The sequence below is a fragment of the Vanacampus margaritifer genome, chromosome 9 (genome assembly GCF_051991255.1).
Source record: "Vanacampus margaritifer isolate UIUO_Vmar chromosome 9, RoL_Vmar_1.0, whole genome shotgun sequence".
NCBI lineage: Eukaryota > Metazoa > Chordata > Actinopteri > Syngnathiformes > Syngnathidae > Vanacampus > Vanacampus margaritifer.
The window spans coordinates 21,736,687-21,755,420 of record NC_135440.1 but is presented as its reverse complement, the minus strand read 5'-3'; the positions used below and the strand labels follow the sequence as shown (position 1 = coordinate 21,755,420).

General features: G+C 44.6%; 1 protein-coding gene across 5 annotated transcripts; it reads left to right on the top strand.

Moving 5' to 3' along the window:
• Nucleotides 1-618: 618 nt before the first annotated feature.
• LOC144057759 (chondroitin sulfate proteoglycan 5-like) lies at nt 619-17,107 on the top strand. Of its 5 annotated transcripts, XM_077575635.1 has the most exons (7): nt 619-1,081; nt 4,025-4,889; nt 8,110-8,298; nt 11,749-11,824; nt 14,304-14,360; nt 15,059-15,148; nt 16,389-16,538. In XM_077575635.1, the coding sequence occupies exons 1-6, from the start codon at nt 874-876 to the stop codon at nt 15,143-15,145; spliced, it is 1,482 nt and encodes a 493-aa protein (XP_077431761.1). In that variant the 5' UTR covers nt 619-873; the 3' UTR covers nt 15,146-15,148; nt 16,389-16,538. The 5 variants fall into 5 exon arrangements, with proteins under 5 accessions (XP_077431761.1, XP_077431758.1, XP_077431762.1 ...); XM_077575632.1 differs by lacking the exon at nt 15,059-15,148 and having other exon boundaries at nt 16,389-17,107; XM_077575636.1 differs by lacking the exon at nt 14,304-14,360 and having other exon boundaries at nt 620-1,081.
• Nucleotides 17,108-18,734: the final 1,627 nt, after the last annotated feature.

Below are 18,734 nucleotides of genomic sequence, written 5' to 3'. Positions count from 1 at the left end.
CTAAGTAACTCAATATTGATTTTTCGCGGAGGATCAAGAATGTGTTGCTGTATCCTTTGTGTTCAAATACGTGTTGCTTATAGAGTTACCGCTACTGTAAAATCTACGCTATTTTTGATAGCCTGTCTATGGTGTTATGTATTGTGTTAGCATTAAGCTAACATACTTTAACAAGTTATGTTTGATGAACTACACAATTGTATATGTCTTATATTTACATTTCAACTGGAAATGGCAATGATGTACTTTTCTAAAGTGCTGCTTGTGGTGACGTTTGTTTTCCACTATTTGGTACTCCTAACTAAATGTTTTGCTCGCAACTCAAGACAAATGAATCTCAATCTTGTAAAATGGGTCACTCGTAAGTCAAGGCACCTCCATGTTGGGACATAAACATAAACCACCAAGACAAACCAAAATAGTTCTTATTTTGTTTTGTATCGGTGCTTTATGTTGCAGTTCTATATCGCAATTAAGCCTACTTGAAAACAGGAGGAAGAAAAAAAAACAAGAAAGAAAAATCTGCCACATATTGGAGCAAAACTGTCATAAAGGATGGAAGTGGTGAAGCTGTCACTCATGTTTGGGAAGTTTTGAGAAGGGGAGGAGGGAGATTGAAGAGGATGAAAGGAGAGGGGGGAGAGAGGGGACCAACACCACCGCCATCCCCTCACTCGTCCCCCTCCCTCTCCGCCCCTGCCTCTCTCGCTCTCTCTCACTTCTCTTCTCTTTCTGCTTGTCTTCTTTCATTCCCGCCACTGCGAGCGAGCCCAGCCGGATCGGACCGAGTCGAACGCATCACCGCGCGCGGCTGGAGGCGATGGAGCCGTGAGCCGAGCCGAACCGAACCGAACCGAACCGAACCGAGGGACGATGCTGCTGAGTGAAGAAGACTCCTATTCCTCCTCCTCTTCTTCTTTTTCTTCTTCTTCTTCTTCACGCGCACGTTCCTGTGCTGTGGACTGCGCGTGCACGCCGAGCATGGAGACCAGCTCATGCACAGGAGGCTGCCGCCGACGCACGCGGATGGCGCGCGCACTCCCGCCGCTGCTGTTGCTGTTGCACTTCATCTCCGTGCACGGTAAGACTCACGTGCACGCCGCTGCGGACCGTGCGTGCGTCAGCTGCTTGTCAACGTGGACGAGCGCGGACGAGTGTTTGCATCGGACGTTTGGTCGCACGCGCACGGGGCAAACGAGGTCACGTGACGAGACAGATGTTCACTTATTAGTACACTTGAAATCAGGTCAGCGTGGGCCGCGCGCGCGAAGCGGCCGCGGGGCGCAGATGGGTGTCGGCGTGCACGCGCCCGGCACAAAGAGGCGAGGCGCAGATTATCGTGAGCATGAATAATGCATGAGGGGAGGGGGGCGCGCACGCACGCGCGCACGGACATTCTGATACACACAAAAGCACGCCGACGGACTCTTTGTCTGCCAACCCGGCTGCGCGCACGTCAAATAACCACACGCGCGTGCCTGAGACGCCGACAGCCTCAGCATGCTGAGCTTGTTTACTGTTATTTATTAAATAAGTAGACTAGAGTAGTTATAACTTATTCTATTTCAACTCTTTATTCATCTGTTCTCACTGATTTATGTGACTCAGTAAATTATTCAGTAAGCATTTTTTTCCCCAATGACTCTGTGATCTATTATGTGAATCAGGAACTGTCTTAATGTGACTAATCCAGTGACTAAGTACGTAACTCTGAATGTAACTTAGTAAGTGATTTATCATGTGACTCAATAAATGACTCAGATAAGTGACTTAATATTTGACTTAGAAGGTAGCTAAATAAGTGGTTTAGAATGTGACTCAGTAAGTGATCTAGTAAGTTGGTATGTGGTGTATGTGACTTAGACCATGTTTGAGTATGTGATTCCGAAAGTGACTCAGTATGTGCGGAGGTAAGCTTTTTTTTAAATTGTATTTATTTTTTTAATCTGACTCAGTAATTGACTTAGTAGATAACTCTGGAAGTGACTCGGTATTGACTCAATAGTGACTTAGTATGTGACTCTGGAGGTGACTCAGTATGCTAATGTGACTCAATGAATGATTTAGTATAGTGGTGAATGATTTAGTATAGTGGTGAATGATTTAGTACGTGACTTTTTAATCAACTTGGTATGTGATTCAGTATGTGATTCAATATGTAACTCAAGTGACCCAACAGGTGATATAGTATATGACTCAGGAAGTGACTGAGTATGTGATGTGGTAAGCATTTTTATATGTGACTCAGTAATTGACTAAGTATGTTTCTCTGGAAGTGACTCTGTATTGACTCAATAAGTGATTTAAAAAGTCACTCAGAATGTGTATGTGACTCAATGCATGATGTAGTACCACACTATGTAGTGATAAAGTATTTGACTCTTTGAGTAACTCAGTTTGAATGACTCGGTATGTAATTCAATATGTTACTCAAGTGACCCAATAAGGGGATGTAGTAGTGACTTAAATCGTAATTGAGTATGTGATTCAGGAAGTGACCCTGGAGGTTGAACTTGATTAAATATGTGACACTTGAACTGACTCAGTAGTAATTTAGTGTTTGACTCCGTAACTGGCTTACTAAGTAGGTCATGCTGGAGTTGACTCAGTATGCAAATATGACTCAATCAATGATTTAGTATGCAACTCATGAAGTGATTTTGCACTGACCTCTTGTGTGACTGACTCATGCTGATGATAAAGTACTGTACTGACTCAACAAATAACTCTCTTTCTTGACCGTTTCACTTAACTCAATTGTGTAATTGTGTGCGTTTCTGTGTGTATGTGAATGTGTTTGATTAAAACGCTAAGATCAGGCCAAGCTATTTAAAACGTACATTAGCCATATGCTAACAGACATGACTCAAGGTTGGAGTGCGTCGTTCTTCCCACACCTGTCTCCACTCGCCCCATTCTTCTCGACGCGCTGCAAAGGAACCCGATGAACTCAAAGCAGTCATATCCGCATCCCGCCGCAGGAAGCGGGCCGTTGCCAGGGAAACTGCATCTCTTTTTGTGCGCATGTGTGGTTGTGCTGGAGCAGTGTGCAGAATGCATCCATTTTTTACGTGACAAAACTAAAAATGGAAATCACAATGATTCAGAATACAAATCGATAAAGTGATATCTTGACTTACAAGTGTTCCAACTTACAAGTTTTTCAAGAGTGGTCACTTAGTTGATTTTTCAGAAATGCTGTCACTCCAGTAAAGTAAGAAAAAAAAAAGCAATAGCGCAAATGCATCAAACATCGATTAAGATACATAAGTGATAAACTACAATACAGGATTGATATCTCAAATGTTCACATGTATCACACGTTACTCTGCAGTTCCCTGTGTGAGCGTGTGCGTGTGCAGCAGTGGATTGTGGGACGTCTGCGAGGATTTAACCCGTGAATGACCTCAATGACGAACTGGAAAACGACAACAAAGAGATCCGAATGCTTGTCTGATACCACAAAGCAGATGTTCTGCTCTGTGTGAGTGTGTGCGTGATGGCATGGGATGTGAAGGATGTGTTTCCATGGCAACAGATGCTGCTGATCCAGCTGGATGGAGGAAACGCCGCGCCATCATGCGTGCGCGCTTCTGTGTGCCTGCCATCGAAAACTCAATAAAAAAAAATAAAAAATAAAAAATGAGAGAGCAATGATGATGACATGTCAAATCGGTAAAATTACCGAATGAACAATACTGAGCTCTCCAGAAAAAAAGGAAAAAAAAACTCAATAAAACCGAACATTTTATTGGGTCCGCTTTGTGTTGACGTTTTGGTTTCCACCATATCAAAACTTTTCAGAACTGTGTGTGTGCGTGTCTTGTGTCTGTCCATGTCTGTTTGTGTGTTGAAGCTGATGATGGTATCTTTGCTAATCTTTAATCTGGACTGTCGAGTGTTGGGAGTGCATTAGTCAACTACTCCTTTAATCCATCCTGTAATGCCTCACGTGTCATGTGATGTCAGCCGAGTGTGTGTGTGTCAGTGTGAGAGTTCACTTCCTATTTGTGTGTGTTTACAGGAGTCGTCACGGCGACCAACACCACCGAGCTGGCCGCCGCCCTCAACGGGACCGCCCCGCTTAGCGAGCAGGAGGGTCCCACTGATGTCAGCCGTGCTGTCACCATGGGAACCGGATCCAGCGGTTCCGTCAACACTGTGACGCCCAGGGCGGGCCGCGTGGCCCGGGGCGGCGGCGGCGGCGAGGAGGAGGAGCTGAGCAGCGGTATGTTTGGTGAAACGGCAGTGCCAGAAGCGGGCGCCGCCCCCTCGCCATCCCAAATCAGCCCTGATTCGGCGGAGACGGAGCTGCTGTTGCCCGGCAACCGTCTACCAGCTGATGTCGTGGAGGAGGAGGAGCCACCGTGGATCAACGCCAAAGACACGGCCATGTTCGACCTGGACCGACCGTCCACCGCCGCCCCGCCGCCTCCAGCTACCAACGCCGCCCAACCCGACGTCCTCCACGTGGACTTTTTCGATCCAGCCTCCCGTGGACGTAACATGGACTTGGCTCCTCAACCCACCTCGTCGCTGGCCCACGAGCTCCAGGGCGGCGACCCAACGTCCTGGGCCATGCCGGACAGCTACGACTACCTGACCCCGTACGAGGACGGGGTGTCGCCCACCGCCGACGAGTACCCCGACGCCACCACCGACAATGGCGGCGGCTCTCCGGCTCGCCCCAAGTCGGGGGGTCCCGCCTCCTTCCTGCCAAACGGCCCCCGGCGCGCCGTCCCAGTGGACGGCTCGGACGGGATGGGCGGATGTCGCCCGGGCTACCAGATGGTCAACTCCACTTGTCGCTCCCCATGCGACTTTGACCCCAACTTCTGCTACAATGGAGGACAGTGTTACTTGCTGGAGGACGCCGGAACATTCTGCAGGTAACACACGTGCCTATATATGTATAATGTAGGGTTCACTGGTTGCGACGCAGATGTTAAGCGATCATTTTTCAAATAAGGTTTGACATTATACGGGTCCATATTGTGTTACTCGCCTTCAGTGTAGTACCAATTCTCACCACAACTTGCCAGGCAGCACTGAGATCTACTGGAAGAGATACAGCATATTTAAATGTAAGAAGAAGAGTCCCCAGTAATAGTAACAAAAGTTAATTGTCCAAAATATTGGTAGCTCAAAAGCTAGAGCCAATTCAACGAAACTGATGTCATTTTTGGACTCAGCAGCACAAAATTACTAAGAAACTATTAAATTATCTTTGGCACTCAAAAAAAAAAAGTTGTTTGCCAGTGTAGCTGTTCCCATAGAGCATTGAGAATACACGCCTGTGAATTCTCAATGTGTTACTGCTTCCTTAAACTAGCAGTCATGTGACATTCATGGTAAATTCAGCTAGCCCATGGCGCCGTTAGCATTAAGCTAGCAGACTTTTCGTTTGACAATTAATATGGCTACGTTAGAACATTCAATGTTCCCATGTTCACTGTATGTGACGCCATACATGATGTAGCCTCCAACATGCAACCTACATGTGACATCACATACATTTGACATACATGTGACATACATAATACATTTGACACGGGGCTTTTTACATTTAACATATAGTAGCACATAACATGTAACATACACTTGATTGTCTATGTCACAATTGTCACATGTATTAAATACGAGACATGTTACATATGCACACGGGACGCCATACATCTGACATTCCTACACATGACATACGTGCCATCATGCATGTTAGATACATGTCATCCAGTATGTGTGTGTCTGTGCGGAGACACTTCGATTCAATCATTCACACACACGAGATGTCAAAAGCGAAACATTTTGCTTTAGAGACAAGAAGAAGAAAGCATCAACAGATGAGAAACACGCAGAGGTGGAGCACAAATTCAATGAGTCACAACTTTACAGCATTGCAAGCGCGCTCGTGTGTGTGTGTGTGTGTGTGTGTCCGGCAGCTTGATATAATTAAGTTTGCATGCAGCGTGTATCCATTTTACATTTCATGGAAACACAGTCGCAATAATAAAACCATCTGCACGGACACACGCACACACACTGTCGCCGTGTGTGTGTGTGTGTGAGAGAATGAGAGAGTGTGTGTGTGTGTGTGTGTGTGTGTGTGTGTGTGTGTGTGTTTGTGTGTGTCAGGGTTCACTTCCAGTCAATGAGTTCATAGGTCAAAGGCACAGGAGAGTTACGACTGCCAGTGAGGTTACGACAAAAGACACGCACGCACGCACGCACGCACGCACTAACACTTTGTTTTTGCCAAAGCTGTCTGACACGTTCCATTGGACACACACACACACACACACACACACACACACAGTAAAAAGCTATTTCTTCATTTGAAGTTCACAGTCACTCTCATTTGGAAAGCATTTCTATAAATATATTTATTACTGAATTGATGCAATGGTGGTCACAGGGTGGGGCGGGGCAGTTGGGGTGAAGGCTGATGTAGGTGGGGCGGGGGGGTAACAGAGGGGAAGACAGATGGGGGATGGTGGTGGGGGGGTCAGCAGCGAGATGGCCCGAGGGGCGGAGATGAAGTGGAAGAAACATGTCAAATGTATTTTTTTTCTGCATGTGATGGAATGAGAAAGATTCTGCTGCTCGGGGCAGAGTTGCCATGACGACCAGCACATCCCCCACATCCCCCCATTCTCCTCACTCTCTACTTGCAACCACTCTTACATAAACCTTCTTTGTCAGCTACTCTGTATTCATGCTCTCATTGACTCACATGACCACACATTCGCTTAGATGCGTCGTCATGGTGACGCACTCAATGACCATGTGATGTACACAACAGGTCGTCGTGGTAACACTTACCGTCAATATACCGTGGCGTGATGTCAGCGTAATGCAATTCATGTCACGGTAACAGTTAGTTAAAAGTTAAAATTCGTTAAAATTGCCACTATATCGTCGTCGTCATGTCACGATATTAAAAGCAGCACATCTGGTAAAAAATTTCAAGTTGATTTCCATTTGTGCCGTTCTAGCACCCTCTAGTGGTTATCGCCATCCTCCCCACAATATCGTGATAATTACCGTATCGTATTGCCACGTTTGGATATCATTACATTGCTGTAACAGTCATTGTAACACAGTACATTTATTAGGCATGGTAACATCATGAACATAAAACTTAACAATAACATAAAGTCATAACTAAAAAAAAAAGGTACGGTTGTGGTGGCGCACTCGTGTCAACGTCAACACGTCATCAACATCATAAATGTCAATATAGCAGTCGTGTTGTCGTGGTAACACTAATACCATTGTTACACACTACAATGTTAGCCATACTGTATGTTGTCATGGTAACAGCATGAACATCGATCAATACGCAGATTCAACAACAATCAGACATACTTAACATGTCATCATTGTAACGCCCAAACGTGCCATGGTAACACAAAACGTGCCATGGTAACACACTGCAACTTAACTCATTCACTGCCAATAACGGCTATTGACGTCAAAAATTCATTTGAACTATTTCTATTGGTTTAACATTTTTTTCCACTTTTGTTAACAAGAGTATGAAAACCTAGAAACATGTTTTTATTGTACATTTAGAACAGATATCAAATTTATGATTAATCGTGAGTTAACTATGTTACTAGTTAACTCACAATTAATCACAAATTTGATATCTGTTCTAAATGTACAATAAAAAAATCTAGGTTTTCATACTCTTGTTAACAAAAGTGGGGGAAAAAAAATTTAACTAATAGAAATAGTTCAAATGAATTTTTGACTATAGTCGTCAATGGCAGCGAATGAGTTAAGTGTGAAACACTAAACAACAAACATCAATGTAACACAATAACAATGTAGCACACGTCACATGTTGTCATGGTAACACACACAATGCCAATGTAACACACTTAGCATGTTACCATGACAACATAAGTGTGTTACACTGATTGCGCTACAGTGCCATCATTTTTTAAAGCGTAACCACATCATATTCAACGTCAACGCAACACACAAGATTTTGTCATGGTAACACACTGGACGTCAATGTCAGCGCTAAATACGTCGTCACGGTAACGCATTGGAGGTCCAGTAGAGTGTCCTCCTGTTAACCATGACCATCCCTCCGCCCTCCAGGTGCAACGTTCAGGACTACATCTGGCACAAGGGCGCCCGCTGCGAGGCGGTGGTGACGGAGTTCCAGGTCATGTGTCTGGCGGTCGGTGCGTCGGCCGTGGTGGTCCTGCTGCTCTTCATGATGGTGGTCTGCTTCGCCAAGAAGCTCCACGTACTCAAGACGGAGAATAAGAAGCTGCGCAGACGCAGGTGAGGCATGTCAACGTCACATGCAGTAAACATAAAACTCAAATTCTGAACGTGTGAGTAAAATTCACCCCTAAAATATTTGAGCCGCTGAAACTACAGTGAGCGAACTCCTTTTGCAGGAGAAAGATTGACAATTTTATGAGTGCTGCCCAATGGCTAACACGAAGGGCTCTATTTTGGTGCCCAGTGCAAGTCTAGCGCTGTTTAAATCGGCGCAGGGGCGGGTTAGACTGGGTTCCGGTATTTTTTGCACTGCTGCACATGTAAACACAGCCAACTTGATTTTTCCGCCAATTGAACCAGCTGCTCTCATTCCCTTTAAGATTAGCAAACAAGAGGCGCAGGCCAGAACATGACGGAAGCAGAAACTGATCTGCTGGATTTCATGCAAGAGGTTAAAGCTCGCAATTTACCTTGATAAGGAACTGCAAGCAGACCTCCACATGTGGATGATGTAAAGTTACCTCATCGTACAATATTACCGTTAAAAATAAATAGCTGACAGATGATTCATTGCTACGCAATATGATGCTGGTATGTGTGTTGTGAAACCGCCAAAGACTACTTTTCTGTTAGCCAGAGTTGTAGCAACATCGTGTGGCATATTAAGGCATTACAGAAAGATCACAAAAACAAAAATATTTAGCAAATAGCGAAGATTCTAGTAAAAGTAGAAGTACTGATTCTACTACTACTACTACTGTAGGCTATATAAATCAAAGATATTTAAAAACAAAGTACATAAAATATAGCTTACTAAAATTACTAAAAGACCATACAGTGCAAGAAAAAGATTTTAAAATGCTTTCAAAGTACAAGCATAAACCATAAGCATTTAACCTGGACTTGAAAACATTCACACTTTGGGTTGACTTCACTTCTGTTGGCAGCTTATTCCAATTATGTGCGGCATAGCAGCTAAATGCTGCTTCACCATGTTTACTTGGGCTCCACTAATTGACCTGGCTCTGCAGGCCTCAGAGCCCGACTAGGGCAATATCCATTTTGCTAATTTAGTACAATGAAGATGAAAAAAAAAAACCTTCTCTGCATGTTGATGTTTGAGCGCGAGCTTGATTTTTTTTTTTGTGTTCCCATAGTTTTGCTAATACTGTGAGTTAAGTACCAAAAAATGCTAAATTAGCTCATGATAACAACTGAAAAAATGCACTTAAGTTGTATGCAGATTAGAATGTCGGGAATAAAAGTAAAAACGTCATCATAAAAATATGTATATGTCTAATCTGTACGTATACCGTATAATTTATACAGTAGTCTGCTCGTGAGATGGGAGGAGCAAGATGGCCGCCCTGTCGCTTCAACGGCTTGCACGGGCGTGCACGGGCTATCGGTTATCCAGTCATATATTCAGATCAGTGGTCGACAGCAAATGGCAAAATGGCCGCCCCCTGAGATGGATAAAAATGGTTGGATTTTGTTGCATAACTCATATTCCACAAATGAAATATTAATCAGAATGTCATGTTTAGACTAGTGAGGTTTCATTTAACATATTAAGTACAGTTACAACGTATTTGTAGAATTGATCAATAGGAGTGGGGTCACTCATCACCAAAGAACAGCATGGCGGTTGCCGACAAGGTATCCATCTTGATGCAAACTCTGTGTACTGTAAATGTCGGAAGACGTCCAGGTGCTAAAATGGCGTCTCCTCCTCCTCCTCCTCCTCCTTCTAATTCCCGTTGGCGAGATGTGAGAGGAAGATGGCGAGGTGAGGAGGAGGAGGAGGATGGATGCGGGAGGAGGTGGACTGAATGTAAAATGCGGTGAGGTGACAGTGAGATTGAGGCGACTGGAGCGGGAGGGGGGCTTCAATGCAGGCGGGGGCGGATGCTGGGCCGAGTGTTTTAGCAGCCGTCTCCATGGCGACTTGGCAGCAGGTCGCTGGAATCGAACATGCAAATGTGAAGCGGCGAAGCGCTCGGGCTCCGACGCCAGCTCCCACGCTAGGAGGGATATTTTTAGACCACTGGGAGATTGGTGAGCAGGAGGGGGTAACATGATGATGATGATGATGAAGGCCACGATGGCGAGGAGACGCCGCTAGTCAGGAGACATTTTGACAAAGAAAAAAAGATGATGTCATGGCTTCGCCGCATCCAGCTTGAAAGTAGGGCAGTCGGAGAGGTAGGGGGGGGGGGGGGTGTGGTTTGGGGGGGGGCTGACCTACATGCAACTGTGCAACTTAAGGGAGGGAGGGGCGATGCAGGGGGGGGGAGGGGGATGCGGGGCGGATGGAGACACGACAACCTCATCGAGAGTCGGAAAAGGAAGATGGAGAACATTGGGGAAGAAGTAGAAGAGGTAAGATGGAGGTGAGAAAGTAGTAAGACGTAAGGAAGTAGGAGATTTGGGGAAGAAGTGAACAGGAAGGAAGGAGGACATGAGAAGGAAATGAAGTCAATAAGGAGTTAGGGAGTAAGAGAAATGAGGTAGAAGGAAGCAGCAGTTCGGCAGAGAGTAAACAACTCTTCAAAATAAAAAGCTTTTAGCTGTTTAAAGACTCCCACTTGAAGTTTACTGTCAAACTCAGCATAAAACCAACACGATGACATATTTTGTATTTCAAACAACTAAACAACGTTGCCTTATGAATGCCCTTGCTAGCTTAATGCTAACACGTAATAGAAAGTGCCATTCAAGGGCTAACTGATGGCAATAGTGGTCACAGTATTATAATAAGGCTTTATTTTGAACACAAAAGGTTGAGCAACATGTATGACTGTGTTTGACTGCCCCCTGGTGGCCAAGATTGGCACAAGGAACAGCACAATGAATTGAATTGAAGCATTAATTCATGATGCACAAACTGTTTAATTAAAATTTCATTTACATCATTACTGTGTGTTTTTATATGCTGTAACTGAGCTACATAGAGCTATTTTACCACTTTCGTTTTTTTGGTTTTCTGGAACAGATTAATTAATTTCCTTTCATTTCAATGGTGGAAGATGAGTTGAGTAACAAATGTTTTGACAGAATCAGAAATGGGGTCCTTCCAAGGTCCTAAATTTTGTATTGGGCCCCACCAAGGCTTGGGCTAGTGCGTGCTAGTGCAGTGATTGTTAAAGTATGGTACTAGTAGCTACCACAAGTGCTACTTGGGCTCACTATAGTGCCCAAGCACAGTTCAGTTGTATTGCAAGTTTTATTAGTGTTAACTTAGCTAGTGTTACTTTTTAGTGTTAATGTTCAAACTTTGTGTAAAGTTACAGTGACTTGCAATAATATTTGATGGTGGCACTTGTAGCGCTCTGTATTTTTTCTAGGTGGCATTCGGTGTTAAAGGTCTGAAAACGGCCGCACTAGTGGTTCTTTGAATGTTGATGTTTGCATCACAGATGAAAAGTTTGCTTCTTCTTTCTTGCTCTCTTTCCTTCCTCCTCTTCTTCTTCTTTTCCTTCCTGGTTGCTGTGTGTCGCCCTGCAGTAAGTACCGGCCCACGTCGGAGGCTCACAATGATAATTTCTCGCTGTCCACCATCGCTGAGGGCTCCCACCCAAACGTAAGGAAACTGTGCGACACCCCTCCTAACGCCCCCCATGCCCGTGCATTGGCTTACTATGATAACATTATCTGTCAGGTAACGTGCTCCCGCCGCTCTCTTCTTCCCTTTTTCTGCATTTGACTCCTCCCCTTTTCCTACTCCCTCCCCCCCGACGCATGGGCATGAGTACCCCCAAGTAGAGAGACTCAGTCTGAGGCCAGGGGTGGGTGGCGGGAGAGGGGGATGGATGGCGGGGGGCTTCAGGAGCAAGTTTGCCCAGGAGGATGGCGGCTGACTGTTGAGTGAATAAAGCTGGTCATGTAGGATTTCTCGCAAAAGTGCGTACACCCCGCAAATTTCTGTAAATATTTTATTACATCTTTTCATGGGAGGACACTTAAAAAAATAACACTTAAACTAGTCTGTGTGCATCTTTTATAACAGTGAAAATGTACTATCCCCTCAAAATAACGCAACACAGCTGTAAGATGCTGTAGATCTCTCAGGTTGATCAATTCCAAGGTCTTGCTTTAAAACGACGTCGTCCAATCACAATGAGGCTCTTGTGTACATCTTGCGGCCTGTAGCCTTGACAACCAGGCAACGATCAGTCAAGGCCGCTGCACATCCAACACATTCACTCACATCTTTCATTAAAGGGGACCAAGTCAATCTTTAGTTAATTTTTTACAAATATGTCTGTGAGCAAGCCATTTTAAATTTTGCAACATTGTGACATCACAGTGGGGCTAATTTACATAATTCTGCCTCCACATCTAGTTTCTTAGCCAATGTCACGTTCATCTTGGCTGGACAATGTTCCAGAGCAAAGGAATCACTTTGGCCCAAAGCACTGTCATGTTAAAGCCAAAAGGTAAGCAGTTCTGCAGTGTCATCACAGAGTAGCACCATCTGACTGTAATTTGGTGGGTTAGTGATTAAATTTCACCAATATTCCCTAAAAAAAAGATAATGTGTCTCCTTTAAAATAGTTAACGTAGCGTAGCATCACAAATAATGAGGACACAGTCAAGCCCCGCCTCCTTCCCTCAATCCGTCACTCCTCGCCACCGCAGCCATCTTTCTCTCCGACCTGCGCTCTTTGCTTGCCTCTCTGCTCGGTAAGTCATGGTCGGACATGCGCCACCTGGTGGCCATGCCCGCCACTGCAGCTCTGCTAGGCTAACAAACTGTCTTGTTTATCCTGAGAGTGGGCGGGGCAAGGGGAGGGGCTGGTTGGCATCATCTAGTTTTGGGCCTATCAGGATAAACATCTGAGATGCAAGCCCACTCTGAGATTCCACTAACAGTAGAAGCATGGTTAGCTGTTAGCATAGCATTAGCCTAGCATGATGGGATCGCAGTATGGCGTTGGAAAAAAAAATCATGCCAACATGGTCTCATGTTTTATTTGAAATGTTTTTTTACGCCATTCAGCGAGCTCAATTGGTAGACGCATGGGTTATCTTATTTAGCTTTGCGCTACAAATATTTGGTGTGTTATTTTGTTTGCATTTTGGTAGAAGTGGTACCACCTCTAACAGCCCATCGCTAGTTTTGTTCTCTGCTCACTTTTCAAGGCAAACTCAACAGAGAACATTTTCATAAATTTATCACATAAAGACAACAGTAGCACGGTTAGCTGCCAGTATAGCATTAGCTTAGCATGATGGGATCTTAGGCTTTGTCAAGGAAAAAACATGTTATGCTAGCATGTCCTTATGTTCTCATTGGAATGGTTTTCCTCCCCTGACATTCAGCGAGTGCGTTTGGCAGCCACCGGGGTTAGCTTAGCTTAATTTAGCAACTATTTGGCATGTTTTTTCACTTCATTTTGGGAGTGGAACAATACTTTTTTTTGTTCCTTGCAAATTTTCCAAGCAAAAGCAACAAAGAAGATTTTTATAACACTCACACACAAAAACAACTAAAAAATAAAAATCTTCATCGCATCTCCATCTCCCCAAAAAGTTTTACTTCACAACATTCCCCAAAAAAGTCACACTACTGTCAAATAAAAGGTGCACGTGCTCCCGAAAAAATGTACTTCATGTATTTCATACCTAACAAGCGTGTTTAATATCCCATTTTAAAAGCTTATGCTAACTTCCTTTTTATTGAAAAATGAACACAGAGGCCAGCTGGTTGTGTTATAGGCTATAGCTAATTCATCTCACTAACATGGCAAGAACACTGAGTTTGTTTGATTTGATTTGCAAATATTTACACTAAAGCTAAAACATGAGCTGTATACACTGTAAATATGATCACAAACAATAACATGTGAGAGACATTTATCTAACTACATTAATTAGCATCAGCTAACAGTACACTAACTAAATTAGCGTAGCATTAGCGCTCTTTCTCCACTTCCTCTCTGCCTCGTCCTCCTGACTGTAGGCGCCTCATCTTTTGTCTCTCACTCCGTCGCCACGACAACGATGCCTTTCTACCTTTGAGGAGTGTAACCTTTGAACCCCCCCCCCCCTCCCCTCAGAAAACCATGAGCAGATACACGTGGGAGTGTAAGACCAAAGAGGAGTCCGACTGCGAGGTAAGACCATAAACCCCTCCGCCCCGTCCCCCCTCGTCCTGCCACGCTGTCAGTTAGCCCTGCCCCACCACACCTCCCTAAACCAATCAATCAATCAATAACTAAATCAATCAATCAATAACTAAATCAATCAATATATCGCCTCAACTGTCACTATGCCATCATGACCAAATATGAAAGGAGAAAGAAATGGTCAGTAAGGAGAAAGGGAAAAGGGAGAAGGGAAGAAGTGAGTGGAGCATAATAAGGAATTGAGTAGGAAGTAAAATGTAAGATGGAAATCATCTGGGAGTAATAAGGAAGTAAGCAGGTTTGACAGGAAGTGAATACAAAGTAAAAAGGAAGTGGAAGAAATTATGTAGAAAATGTTTTTCTTACGCCTCAAAATAATCATCCTGATCACCAATATTGTTCAATAAAATAATAAGCATCCAATCAAACAAAAAAATAATGTTTCATTGGGGGTGGGGGCAGGGGAGTCGTCGGTCTGCCCAAAGTGTGCGTGTGCCTTCATCATCATCACCATCAAAACGTTGTTTTTATCTCTGTTCCCCCCCAAAAACGCTGGAAACTCCTCGTGATTCTGTGCCTCCCACCCTACTGCCAAACCCAGCTCCCCCCTCCTCCCCCCACCACCACCCACATGCACCGCCACCAAACCCAACAAACCAAAACAAAAACCCCAAAACGTTTTCCAGTTTCACGCTGACGGGAGGAAAGAAGGCCCGTACCCCGTAACCATGGAAGTCACGTACCCGCACGTCCTGCCCGAAGTTACGATCTAGCCGGTAAATCTACTTTTTGTCACGTGACACACACACTCAATGGAACACTTTTCGTCAGTGTGTGTGAGAGGATGTGGGAGAGGATGTGTGAGCGTGTGTATAATGTGTGTAATGGTGAAGGTCATGAGAGTGAAAACAAAAAAAATAGCCCTTCAAAACCATTCTGATGGTGGTACCCACATAACACCCCCAGAGGCAACATAAGTGTTCACTTGAGCGGCCAAACAGTGTTGAGGGTGGGCTTCCGCATGAGTCAATATCTTATACGTGGTGAGTACTAGGGTTGGTTTGGCGGGGGGTGGGAAAGGGTGGGAAAGTTGTTGCATGTGGATGTGCATGTACCTCCTGGTCTGTCTGAATGGGCTGAGGGAGGGTGACGGGTGGGGTGGGATTGTATTCATGCAGTTCACTTTTTCCACCAATAGGATAACTTGATATTGGTAGTTTAAACTGAAACGCCCCCTTCCCCCGAAAAACGTGTTACATGACAATACACAACTTACCTGGCGTTACATGCGACATGACGGCAAAAATTTGACCTTACCAAACTGGAATTCAATTGAGTTACTCACATTATATGATGTTGCACGATTTTCCAGTAGATGCGTTACACACATATTACATTACATGTGGGACGTGATGTTACATGATGCTACATGTGTTACATCATCTAGCATGACGTTAAACATGCATTACACACAAGGTTCATGATGACATCACAGGCGTTACATGATGCTACACATGTTACATGACTTAAACCTGTATGTGACTTTACACGTTACATCAAGGAATGTTTGTAACGCCATGACTAATGTTACAAGTGTTACAAGACGTTGCAAGTTGCAAATAGGTTATGTAACCTCATGTAACACATGTCACACGAAGTTACATAAAAAGTTGCATAACTTACCTGATGTTACACACACGTTACACGGCATTAATGTGACTAATGTTACATGACTTAAATGCGTCACATGATTTTTACACGTTACATGGCATGATGGGTCTTACAATTTGGTAACACGTATAACTTCATGTAACAATTGTAACGTCCTGACGACCTTACAAGTCATAGGTCATGATAATGTTTTGTTACCTAATGTTACACACGTTACATGACTTATGTGCGTTACGTGGCATTTTATGTCATATGAAATAATTTGTCACATGGTGTACCGATGGTCTCTGTGCTAACCGCACTTCCTACCTCCCATCCGCCGTCCCTCTCCTCCTCATTGGTCAGGATGATCCCAATTCCCAGAATAAGCTGGAGGAGCCGGTAAAGGCCCCGCCCAAGGAAGACGACGCCCTGAACATCCACAACGCGTTGACGCCCAAACACGACAACCACAAGCTACTGGGCGACGACGACTCGGAGGTCAACTCTCTGCAGAACAACATGATGTGAAAAATACACTTTTTCACCAACACACTGACCGCTGCCCGCCGACCCCCCCCCGCTCCCGCCTTGCCGCTCACCCGCCAACGGGTCCATCGAGCAGCTGCCCGCCAACACTGCCGTCCAGCCCCGTCCCCTTCCTGTTGCCCTTTCATCATCACGTCACTACCTTGTTGCTGTCACTTGACTGCCCCTTACCTCTTTCACTGCACACATGTACACACACGCACACAAACGCACGCACACACACACACACACAATTCCCTGCCTGCATCGTTGTATTTTGTAAAAAGATTTCCAGAATTCCAGCGTGTGTAAACGTGGTAAAAAAGAAAAAGCTACTGAGAGGTTTTGATGTTTGTTGACTAATCCAGTGAGTGTTTATAAATATTGCAATCAAATCAGATCGATGGATCGACTTCAAACACGACGTGTCTTGTTTTCTTTGATGTGATTTCTAATCCTTTGATGTACTTTTACTGTTTTTATTTTCTACTCTTTCAACCAACGAGAACAACAAATGAGATTCCGACACTTGTTGAAATAAAACCTTTTTAACATGACGACCCCTGTCTGGCCTTCTGCTCTCTGTTCACACACAAGGCGGGAAGCTGCAACGGTCACATGACATCACAGGAATTTGGAGAGCTACGCGCAAAACAATGCTTGACATCACAGGTGTTACATTAGTGTACTTGCATTACATACACGTTATGTACGACAATGAAATGGGACGTTACACATGTTACATGGCGCTACATTATGTTAGTTATTCTTTTTATTTTAGTCTTTGTTTAACCCAATTGAGAATGTCCATCCGTTACATAGCGGTACCGTGATCCATTACAATGATTGAACCCGGGTTACGTGTATCATACGCATGATGTGTGTTACATAACGTTACACGCCATGTTACACGCTACGTGAACTATTTGTATTATGTGGCGTTACGCGGTGGTATGCCCGTCCGTTAGACGAACTAGATATGTGACACAGAATTACATGATGTCCGTCTGTTACATGAATTACATGTTTTTATGAGCATTACATGTATTATACACATGAGATGAAGTTACAGGCGTTACATGGTGTGACACAAATTATGTGAATTACACACACACACACACACACACACACAATTACACTGTGTTGTTTCATGAAGTTCTCAGCTTCTTTCCCAACATATTTGCATATGAACACACACACACACACACGCACACACACACACAGCATATAGAGCAGCATTCAGGTGGTCGAAGTCGTATAATAGTGCTCACATGCACACTTACATTCAAATGTGCACAAAGCATCTGGCAGCTTCACACGCTCCTTTCAAACCATACAATGGCACACACGGACACACACACACAGTTTCACGCACGCACGCACGCACACACATACACACACACACTTGTAGTCAACCTGCATCACACCACATTTAGTCCACTGGCATGTACACATGCGCAGACACCCGAAGCCGGCATCCTTTGTGCGTGGTCTCTTGCGGACGTCTGAGAAATAAAAGGGTTAAAACACGCCATTGTCGCCGCCGCCGCTTCCCAGAGTGTTGCAAGTGGGGGGTTTGGGGGAGATTGTGGGCAAGTTTGGGTGGGGGAGGGTGGGGTGTCTGGGGGACTGGCGGGCGAGGTGCCCTTGCGTCCCCTCAAATAAATAAAGAACGGGGGGGGGTTCCGCAATGGGGGTGTGAAGACGGAGAAAAGACTTTTGTAGCGTGAAGGAAACAAACACCACAGTTAATCACACACAAATGCGTGCACATACACACACGCACGCACAGTTGAGGCTGTGAGTTGAAACAAGTGAAGCAAAGTAGTCGCGCTGCCATGGCAACAAGTGGGCATCACATGACCAACAGGGCACAACAGAAAGGGTGGGTGAGTGTCTGTCTGAGGACACACAAACACACACACATATACACTCACACGCACACATGTTAAATCGCAGATTTTTAAGCAATCACTTTTTTAAAAATGTATTTTTATTTATTTTTAACAGTACACAGGCAAATCCGAATTGAGTCACAGGACTTTGGTGTAGTACCACGTCGTGCCACCACATTCCGGGCAGCACTGAGGTCTACTGGGAGAGAGTCAACGTAATTAACAGCAAAAAGAAGCTATGCTTGTATGGGTTGCTGCTCCATGTGTAAAGTAGCAGTTGTTTCAAGGT